Genomic DNA, 11,345 nt, shown 5'->3' on the forward strand with positions numbered 1-11,345 from the left:
TGCTCTTCCACCTTTACTGCAGGTGTGACCCTCCATTTGAGACCAAAGTGCTCAGGGCATACGCAGACTTAGAATGTGTATTTACCTTTTAAACTCACAGTCAATGCTCTATTCCTGACACCTTAAAATCTTAAGCATAAAATGACCTAACAGCCATTGCTTTCCATTTCTCATTAAAACATAAAGGTGATTAATGAACAAAATTGTTGCTCATGGAAAATTCTTAAAGATATGTTGGTAAACTTCTCTTTTGCTTTCTGAACTTCACTACAAACCTCTAGTGCAATATGTATTATGGGCTGTTTTCCCAACGAACCAGTTGAAGATAAATTGTTTACCTTCTACAACTCAGAAGCTGCTTTATGCCCTACTTAGCCATACTTTTATAAAATATTTTATTTTTAATTTGAATGTATTTTACATAGATATTTACTGTTTATCCATTATTTTTCATTCCAAATAATTAAAATTATGCAATAATATAGATAGATAACCTGAGGAAATTGTTGTAAACTTATTAAACCTCTTTATTTCCCTTCCTTGGAAGCCTTGTACTATTACCTTAGTTAAGGAAATTGTCTGCACACAGGTTAAATTTTAGAGTTAGGTTTATTAAGGTATAACTTGCATATTGTGTTCTACACCTCCGAGCTTTGTCAGATGTGTACAGTTAGGTAATCACTACCGTCCATCAGGACTTGGAACAGCAGGCACTGTACGAAGCTCTGGCATGCTCCCATGGAGTAGGCCTTTCCCATCACAACCTACCCGAACAACGAGTAAGCCATTTTCAGTTCCTGTGGTTTTGGCTTTTTGAGGCTGTCGTGAAGATGCAGTATGGGATACAGCCTTTTGATACTACCAGCACGTGTGAACTTTGGCCTGGTTGTCCTGTGTGCCATTCAGTCTTCTTTTCAACTGCTGAGTAGTGCTTCATGTTTGTATGTGCGGTAGGTGCTGGTGGCTTTGCGGTGCCTGGAATGACGCTAGGGTCTTGCACATACTGAGCAAGCGCACTATCACCCACCTATATCTCTACCTCACATTATTTTGGGACAAGGTCTCCTTTGTAGACTAGTCTGCCCTGAAATCCTCCTGCCTGTCTCCTAAATGCTTGGGTTACAGATGTGGGCCATCATGCTTGGCTTATACCCCAATTTATTTATTTGCCAGTTCAAGTACACTTGGGTTTTTTTTCCCTAAGTAGGATAACAAACAAATAAATAAAGCCACTGTAAGGATTCACATAGGTATTTTTGTATGGACATGTGGTTTCCTTTGCTTTGGCTAACAGGATTGTTTGATCACATTGAAATTTTATGCTTAATTTGGTAAGCAGCTATCAAAATTTATTCCATGGTGGCTATGACGTATTTACATTGCTACAAGCAACATGTGAAAGTTCATCACACCTTTTCCATTATTTGTATTGTCATTTCCTCAGTTGTTTCCTCAAATTTTTGTATTTTTAAGTTTTACATTTTGTGGTTAAAATCTTTTGCGTTGATTTTTGTATGCAGCCTGGATCATGATTTTTTGTTTGTTTTTGTTTTTCTCTATGCATGGATATCCACTTCTTCTAGTACTGTTTACCTTTTAAAAAACTGGCCTTTCTCTATTGTTTCACGTTTATACTTTTCTGCAAGATTTTTCTTTCAAAATTAAAAAGAAAAGGATGTTAGGTGTTATGAGGGTTTTGCCTGCCTGTATATTCTAGTTGTGGGGTTTTTTGTTTGTTTGTTTTGTCTTTTTTTTTTTTTTTCTCATTTTGACACAAGCCAGGGTTACCTGGGAAGAGGAAGCCTCAGTAGAGAAAATGCCTCTATCAGATCAGGCTGTAGGCAAGTCTGTCAAGTAAATTCTTGATTAATGATTGATGTGGGAGAGCCAACCCACGGTTGCTGTTGCCATCACTGGTGGGTAGTCCTGGCTTATAGAAGAAAGCAAGCTGAACAAGTCCTGAGAAATAAGTCAGTAAACAGCGTTCCTCATGACTGCTTTAGTTTCGTGCCTCCTGGTTCCTGCCTGGCTGTGATGAAGAATAGAAGATAAACTCCTTCCTCCCAGCTTAATGCCATGTGATAGTGTTTTATCAGAGCAGTAGAAACTCGAAGTAAGCAGTGAATGTATGTCCACTTCATTCATGCCTGGTACCATAGAGGGCAGAAGAGGGCACCAGACTCCCTCGAACTAGAATCACAGATGGTTGTAAGCCACTATGTGGGTGCTGGGAACCAAACCTAGTCATCTGAAAGCAAACAGTGCTCTTGATTGCTGAGCCATCTCTCCTGCCATTTTCGGTTAGATTTTTTTTTTTTTAATTATTCTCTCATACATCCTACCTGCAGTTTCTCCTAGTCCTGTCCTCCAGTTCCACCACCCACCTTGCCCCCATCTACCCCTCTTCAGAAAAGGCCAGGCCTCTCAGGGATATCTGCTAAACATGGCATATCAAGTTGCAATAAGACTTGGCAATCCCCTCATATTAAGTTTGGACTAGGCAACCCAGTGGGGAAAAAAGGGTTCCGAAAGTAGAAAAAAAAAAAAAAAAGTAGTCAGGCAGCCCTGCCCTCACTGTTAAGAGTCCCATAAGAACACCAAGCTGCACAACCACAGCATATATGCAGCTCTCCCTCAGCAGAAGAATGGAGAAACTGTTACACATTTACACAATGGAGTATTCTCAGCTGTTCAATAAAATAAGATTGCAAAGTTTTCAAGCAAATATATGGAATTAGAGAAAAGTCATCCTGTGTGAGGTAACCCAGACCCAGAAAGACAAATATGGTGTGTACTCACTTTCAAGTGCACAGTAGCTGTAAAAGTACTATCAGGTTCAGTGTATCTAGTTTAATGTTGGGTGTCTATGGTCCACTTGGAGTTAAGTTTTGTGCAGGGTGATTGATATGAATCTATTTACATTCTTTTGCATTTCAACAACTAGTTAGACCAGCACTATTTGTCAAAGATGCTTTGTTGTTGTTTTTTTTTTTTCCATTTTATAATTCTGGTTTATTTATCAAAAATCAGGTGTTTATAGGTGTGTTGATTTATATCTAGGACTTCAAATTAGATTCCACTTAACCTGCCTGTCTGTTTTTTTGTTTTGTTTTTCTTTTTTTTCTTTATTAATTACACTTTATTCACTTTATATCCCCCCTGTGGTTCCCACCCTCCTCCCATCCCAATTCCTCCCTTCTTCCACCCTCTGCATGCATGCCCCTCCCCAAGTTCACTGATAGGGGAGGTCTTCTTTTCCTTCCTTCTGATCCTAGTCAATTAGGTCTCATCAGGAGTGGCTGCATTGTCTTCTTCTGTGGCCTGGTAATGCTGCTTCCCCCTCAGGGGGAGGTAATTAAAGAGCGGGCCAATCAGTTCATGTCAGAGACAGTCCCTGTTCCTATTACAATGGAAACTACTTGGATACTGAACTACTGTGTTTTTGTTTTTTTTTTTAATGCCAAAACCATACCATTTTTATTATTGTAGCTCTGTAGTTGAGCTTGAAATCAGGCATGGAGATACCTTTAGAAGTTGTTTTGTTGTACAGGAATTTTTTTTTTTTAACTATCCTAGCTTTTGGGGTTTTTTTCCTATGAAGAATTTTTCAGGGTCCATAAAGAATTGTATTGGAATTTTGATGGGGATTGCATTACTTTTGATAAGACAGCCATTTTTACTGTTAATCCTACAGTACTAACTATGAGAGATGGTTAATACTGTCTATTAACTATCTAATTAGACAGTTAATATATCTACTCCCATAACATGGGAAATCTTTCCATCTTCTGGTATCTTCTTCAAAGGTTCTTGTTATACAGGTCTTTCACTTGCTTGGTTAGAGTTATCGCGAGATAGTTAATATTATTTGTGGCTGTTGAGAAGGTGTTGCTTCCCTGATTTCTTTCTCAGCTTGTTTGTCATTTGTATATAGGAGGGCTACTGATTTTTTTTTTTTTTTATTTAACTTGTATCCAGCCATTTTGCTCAAGATATTTTTCAGCTGTAGGAGTTCCCTGGTAGAATTTTTGGAGTTCCTTATGTATACTTCATATCATCTGCAAATGGTGATAGTCTAATTTCTTCCTTTCCAATTTATATTCCCTTGATCTTTAGTTGCCTTATTGCTCTAGCTAGAACTTCAAGTACTATATTGAATAAATAATGGTGAGAGCGCAATCCTTGTTTTGTTCTGGATATTAGTTGAATTGCTTTGAGTTTCCATTTAAATTAATGTTATCTATCTGCCTGCTGTATATTCCTTTATTGTGTTTAGTGTGTCTTGTATCCCTGATCTCTCCAAGACTTTTATCATGAAGAGGTATTGCATTTTGTCAAAACCTTTTTCAGTATCTATTAAGATGATCATGGTTTTTTTTTTCTTTTAGTTTGTTTATATTGACAGATTTTTGTATATTGAAAAATCTGTGCATCCCTGGGATGAAGCCTGTTTGATCATGGTGGATGATGTTTTTGGTGGGTTCTCTGATTTGGTTTGCGAGTATTTTATTGGGTATTTTTGCATCCGCATTCATGAGAGAAATTGGCCTGTAATTCTTTCTTTGTTGAATCTTTGTTTTGAGTATCAGAGTGACTGTGGCCTCATAGGGAATAGTTTGAGGAATATTATATTAGCTCTTCTTTGGAAGTCTGGTAGAATTCTAGATATTTTAAGTAAAGTTTTTTTTTTCTGAATCATTTAAATGGCTAGCTTAGTATTTCTGTGTCTGAGAAACATTTTATACTTTGGGAATTTGTTATTATTAAGCCTGCTAGCTTTGAAATTTTAAAATGTTAACTATGTAGTTAATTTAATCAGTACAGTGTTTGGTGTAGTATCCTAGTTAGTTGTAGTGAGCACTTCAGAATATAGTTGAAAGTAGAAACACTTCAATCATTTCTAGAATATCTCTTGCTTTAGGTATATTTGCTATATACATTGTAGCTAATAATTTAAACTGTCCATATTTTAAGTCTCTTGACTGTTCCAGACTGGCTTTTACCTTTTTTGACTAATAGGGCTGTTTTTCACAAACAAAATGGCTTTATCTTTTATAAACTCATTTGTGCTTTAACAAAAAACCTTTATATTACTGTGTGAGGGGGAGAGAGAGACAGGGAAGAAGGGAAGGAGGGAGAGAAAGAAAGAAAGAAATTACAGGCCACAGTGTGTATGTGGGTTCACCTCTCAGGAGTTGGTTCCTCTCAACTGTTTCAGGGATCAGACTCAGGCTGTCTGTCTTACACAGCCGGTGTCTTTACCTGCTGATCCCTCTCACTGGACCGTGCGTCCTCTATCTAAATTCATGTCTCAGTATTAAATTGTGAGATGAGGAAGTTTCTTTTGGGATACATGTCCCTTGGTTGTGAAGGTTAGAGAATTACAGTCAACATTCTTTGCCGAGGTTAATCCATTTTAGTCTCGAGTTTCTGCTGCCCTGCATTCCCGTTCTTTGGCTTCAGACTTCCTTTGGCCACTGTGAGCCTTTCCACTTCTGAACTCACACATGAAGTTTATCAGTTTACACATGTGACATTTTGTTTTACAAATGGGAAGTTAAGGATTACTAGAGTTACAATTTGATTTGAATCTAACTGAGGCTTTGTTTTTATCTTGTCTTAGGTTTGGTGTGGTGGACTTTCTTTGAGCACTGGAATGCAGGTTCCAAGTGCTGTGAGAACACTTCAGAAAACGGAAAATGGAATGACTGGTTCAACGAGCAGCCTGAACAATGTCACTCAGTAATGACAACCCACACTGTGGCCTTTTCCATGCAGTTACTAACAGCCATTTCTGAGTGGTGGAAATCAGGTTTGCCATGTTCTGCTTTAAAGCCTGGACTCTGTTAGATTAAGCACCAAATAGGAAGCAGCTACAGGAGGTTACTGCAGTGTCACAGAGCCAAGCAGTTGGGGTGCAGGCAGCCGACATAGTGATATTTGAATAGTAAATAGGAAAAGAGCATTTTGAAATAGTTAGGTAGAAACCCATTTTTCTGTTTCTTAAGCTACCCTGACTTATCCTAGTAGGTGTAATTACATTTGATGAGCCCAGGGTCTGGCTGCACAACTTTTAAAGCTTGCCTTTCCCCTCACGTATTCTTCTTTCCTTCTCACTAGCTGTCATTAAGTCCTTACACTGAAGCTTTAAAAACAAAAGTTCCCCTAAGGCCTTCTAGAAATTGAAATCATTTGCTTAGGGATGACAGAGAAAATTTTTTACAGTGGCTTATTTTATTCTTTTATAAATAAGCTGAGCTTTTGATAGGGTAACTTATTTATTGGCTAATTCATATCATTTTTTCCTCTAAACTTTTTTTTATGGTTATAACTCAAAATATCAAGCAGATAAGGAGAATTTAGGTAGTGCAAGGGAGTGATCTTCATGTGTGTTTCTGTTGAGTCACATCTTCCCCTCCCCCCTGTGGCTCCTAGGTACCCTCTGAAAAGCCATGCTTTCTTATTTTTGTTCTCTATTTTAATCCCACCTTTTATAGCTATCTTTGATAAAATTTCCACTTAAACTTGGCACTGATGATAATTATTGCTTATTTTTATCCTTATTAGTAAGATTGGAAGTTTAAGTTTTATAAAGGGTAGAAAGTTGTACATTACTAACTTTTTTTGTCTATGAAAGATTATAAAGATATGTGCCTAAAGTATTCTTTTCTGGAATGATGTATATGTTCTTTTTACAAAGGTATGGATTGTTTAGCCAGCAGTTTAAAAACAGTACATGTTTCAGACTTAATTGGTTTATGTGTTTTCAAACACTTATTTGAAAGGTTTTTGTTTTGTCCTTTTGTTTCTGTCTTTTTGGTCCATTCATTAACTGTTTAAAAGTTTATGATGCTTCCAAAAATGAACATAGATATATTTTTCCCAAATCTGAAAGAATGTGTAAAACATTGAGTAAAACTTGTGGCTATTAACAGAAAAATCTTTCATTACAAAGTTTTTTCAGCCAAACTAGAAGTTGAAACTATAAAACTGCTTTCAGAACTGTAAAGAAATGAGTATTTGACTTTTGATTAATTTTTGAGACTTTTAAATCTCTTCTTGTTTTAAGTATCTTGGGCTCTGACAAACTTCCCCAGAGAAGTGTTAGTTGTTGCTTTCTATGTGTAGCTTGTATGATAGTGACAAGTATTTGTTTGTAAAATGTACTGTTCACTGGCATGATTATTTTTGTTCTGTTGACAAAACAAATTTGACCTATGATATGACTTTTCCATATAACAAATATCTACAGTATTGTTTGATAGCATATTACTAGTTTGTAAAACTAAAGGAGTGATACCCTACGACCTAAGAGAGGGGTTACTCCTTTGGGGACTTGTTTCTGGCAGCAGTTATTAGCACAGTTGCCTTGGGTGGGTACTCGGTATACTCTGTCAAGAATGACCTGAAAAGCCGGCTGTTCCTATAGAACCATTCATTGATGCTATATTGGGCGTAGCTGTGTCTTCTCATTTGTACAGTGCCTTTTTCCTCTGCGCATGCTCATTGTGGCCGAATTTAACGCAGCAGCATTGTGCTGTCGTGGTGAGGGCTCCAAGCAGAGTATGAGTTGTTCTTCCTTGTCCTCATCCCATTATTTGAGACCTTCATATAAAATTCCCAAACTCATTGGAAATGCATGAGTTTTACTGGGAAGATTTTATTTGTCAGCAGATTTGTAGTGCAAAGTATGAAGTCAGTGAATAAGAGTCCGAGTTCTTATCATGTGATATTAGGTACTAATTATACCTTCGGTGCTTTAAAGTAAGCGTCAGAGGGGTTTTTGTTTGTTTGTTTTGTTTTGTTTTTCTCTGAATCTTTTTAAGGGCCACTTTAAAAAAACAAGAATGAATCTGTAGCATTTTAATTTAAAAACCCTAAGTTCATTAGGTTGAATGGAAGTTTGTCACCCTTGATATTAGATTAAAAATTGAATATAGTGCCTACTTAAATCATCTCAAAATAAAGTACCTATTAACTTGATCATAATACATAACATTCTCACTAACATTGTGTTAGAACTACTGAGCTCCTTTGCTCAGCTTAGTCTGCTGTGGAAAGCTCGCCAGCCCTCTCCATCGCTCTTCATTGCTCTTTGTGTCCTTGCCTGGCTCGAACATGACTGTTTTCCATGAAGGAAATGCAGGAGAGGTAGACTGTAATGGATATATATATCATCCATGTAAAAACTGTATTAAGTATTGTATTTCCTTTTTAGCAATTGAGTTCCAAACCAGATTTATTTAGCTGGAAATAGACAGGAAGAAGCTGCCTTAAGCACTTTAGAAGAAGAATTTTGCTACAATTCATTTGACTCAGCTGATTGTGTCACATCCTTTAAATATTGGTAAATATGTATATATCAAGCATTTAATGACTAATGCACATAGAAATATATTATACAGTGATTCTTTTGAATGTTCCAGTTACAGCTTTTTAAAAAAGTATTAAGAGTATGTCTGTCTGTCTGTGGGTTTAATTGATAGCGCCTCTACTATGTGACAGTAAACTGCTGGACAGCCAGGCTCGGCCTTTTTGCTCTATCCTGAAGATGTTCTGTCCTGAATATTCTAAAAATATCAAACCATCAACAATGTTAGGTATGATTCGAACTTCCATGATTGCTCCTTGGTATAAAAAAAACAAAATATTTATGATGAAATATTTTAAATTAGGTCAGTTACCTAGAATGATTAGTTTTTCTCTATAGATATCTCTTTCTTGAAATTATAACTTTATGTACTTGCAGTTGTTTCTTTAAAACACAATTTTTAAAAATTGGAAAGGGATATATATGGGAAGTGATTAATCCAAAGACTATTAATCTTAAAAGAATACAGTATAGACGTCTTACCATGAAATATATTACCGTAGGCTAAAATTTTAACTGTTTTAGTCATAGCTTTTTAGCATCTTTGTTAGATCAGCATATAATTCATATAACAATACTTGAGTTTTTATAATGTGGTATCAGTTTTATTACTTTCTATCCAGGTTTTCAAAACTAGTAGAGTTTAATTCACCATCTGCACCTCTTCCTGCTATTTTTGATTGGATATTCTAAAAATAATGTGTTCTTAATATGTCATTAAATTTCTAAAAACTGCATTCATGGGCTGACTGAGATGCCTCAGAGGAGAAGCACTTGCTGCCAAACAGGTGACTTGAGCTTGTTTCCTGGGACCCAAATGGAAGGGGAGAATTAACTCCTACAAGTTGTTCTCTGACCTACACAAACACACACACACACACACACACACACACACACACACACACACGTAACTGAAAAAAATTTTTAAAGAACATTCATTGTAGCTTGAAAAAAACTACCAGATTAACTACACGTGGCAAGACTTCACTTTATATTATAACAAAAAGCCTGGAAAAGTTTCTTTCCTGGTTTTATTTTTACACTATATTTATCCCTTCAGAGGTAAGCATGAACTTACTCAGTATCCAAGTCACCATCAAATTGTTTTCAGCACCCAGGTGGACCTTTTTTTTTAACTCTAGCACTCAGAACTATAGTAGATAATAAAGTTTTTCTTACAGAAAATCACCACAGCAACATTACCTCAGGTTTGGTATTTTTAGTTTTATGGGTATCTTCACGGTGTACACATTTGTGATTCTCATGTCAGTATTGTGTTACCAGAGAGGAATGATTAATCTGAATACAATAGGAATTTTGCACCAGTTAGAATTTAAGTAGATTGCTTGCTGCTTTTGCCTGCATTGGAATAACATGCCATATGAATGTTAATACTTTTGGCTTCGTGATCAATACCAGAAATCCTGACTACCCAACCATGTTAAAAGAGTACCTTTTTCTGGGTTAATATAGTTTACTGACTTTGACTCATAATCATTTCAATTATATTTGTTTAAAATTATATATTTTCTTAGTAGTAGCCAACTTAAGTTGGTGCTTAGGAATAAACACATAGAAGATTTTGCAGTATGTAGGCAGAGGTCAGTGGATGTGTTTGTTTGGCTTGGAATTTAAGATTGAATCGATTTTTTTTATCAAATTGGAAGAGATTAGTAAAAGGCATTTTAGCAATATTGGAACTTTTTGGAGAGCACAGGACAATGAGAAGAATTTCTTTTAAACATTTCCAGTATTCTAAGGTATCAAAGGACTGAAACCAATTGATCTTTTAACAGAGACCCTTTAAAACCAAATTCACAAGTGATTCTATTAAGATACAATAGCTAAAGTTAGAGACTAACTTCAGGTAAAAGCTGCTAGTCTTTAAGGATTTTTGCATCCTTTCACGTATTTGAAATTAATCATCATAGCTCTCCCAGACAGTAATCTATGACCTCTTTGTAAATCACTCGTCACCTTTGGGCCTCTATTGCCTTACTTAAAATATTGTACCATGCTTAGCCTACCTCACAGGGCTGTTGTGAGGAGTGTAATAAAATGGAGTCCTATGTAAATGGGGTGGTTTTCATTATTAGTGACTGTGTTTGGATACTTGTAAATGCTGTTTAGTTTGAATGAGCATGTTATTAAGTTGATAGTACCAGTGATTTTAAATGATCTTTTAAATAAGACCTTCTGTTAAAAATGTCCTTTGCTGTTAATTTACTTTGTGCATAATTGTTTGTATATTTCCTCATCAACTACACAGCTTTAAGAGTTTGAAAGTTCCCCCACAGCATTCGTGTGTAGAGTGGAAGCCTAAATCAGCAAATTACTTTAGCTCCTTTTCCACCAGGAATTTGCACTTTCCATTTAGACTAGCCTGGCACCCCATGAAGAGAGAATTTGGCTTGAAATAGCTTTTTTTTTTTTTTTTTCAACAATCAAGTATTTCAACAATTTGTTGCATTTGACACATATTCACCAACTTTATTGAATTGTCCTTTTTGTTAAAAAAAAAAAAAAACATTTCAAAACCTTGTTCATTAACCCATGTCAGTTATTATCTGTCTGGACATGCTTGTGTTGCTCTAAATTGGATGTATTAAATGGTTTACAAGTTATCCTACTCTACAGGATTTTTGTATGTCTGTTATCTGGATGTGATTTTGCTATGCAGTTGTGATAATAGAAATTACAGCTCCTCAGGTTGAACCTTTAAGTGTGGATAAAGATCACTGATAAACTACACTATATATTCATTGCTGCAAGAGTTTGAAATGAGCACACTGCCTCATTTTCCTTAGAAACAAGACAGCCTTTCAAATGATTTTTTTAAACTTTACAATAGGTGTTCAAAGCATAGTAACTTTTATGTTGAAAAGATTGTATGTTCTGTATAAAATGTTCCATTTGAAGTTTTTACAAAAACACCTGTATTATCCCTTCTAAAAATTAAACTTTTTTCCTTTGC

At 35.9% G+C, this 11,345-nt stretch overlaps 1 protein-coding gene across 2 annotated transcripts in view; it reads left to right on the forward strand.

The window, feature by feature from the left end:
- Fsd1l (fibronectin type III and SPRY domain containing 1 like) overlaps positions 1-11,345 on the forward strand; it is a 73,527-nt gene extending 62,182 nt beyond the window's left edge. For both annotated transcript variants that reach the window (XM_055605334.1, XM_055605335.1), the window contains exon 13: positions 5,624-11,345. In XM_055605334.1, the coding sequence (XP_055461309.1) occupies positions 5,624-5,746 (123 nt within the window). In that variant the 3' untranslated portion in view covers positions 5,747-11,345. The remainder of the gene's footprint in view (positions 1-5,623) is intronic.

This window comes from Psammomys obesus, unplaced genomic scaffold (genome assembly GCF_907164565.1).
Source record: "Psammomys obesus unplaced genomic scaffold, mPsaObe1.curated_primary_1811, whole genome shotgun sequence".
Taxonomy (NCBI): domain Eukaryota; kingdom Metazoa; phylum Chordata; class Mammalia; order Rodentia; family Muridae; genus Psammomys; species Psammomys obesus.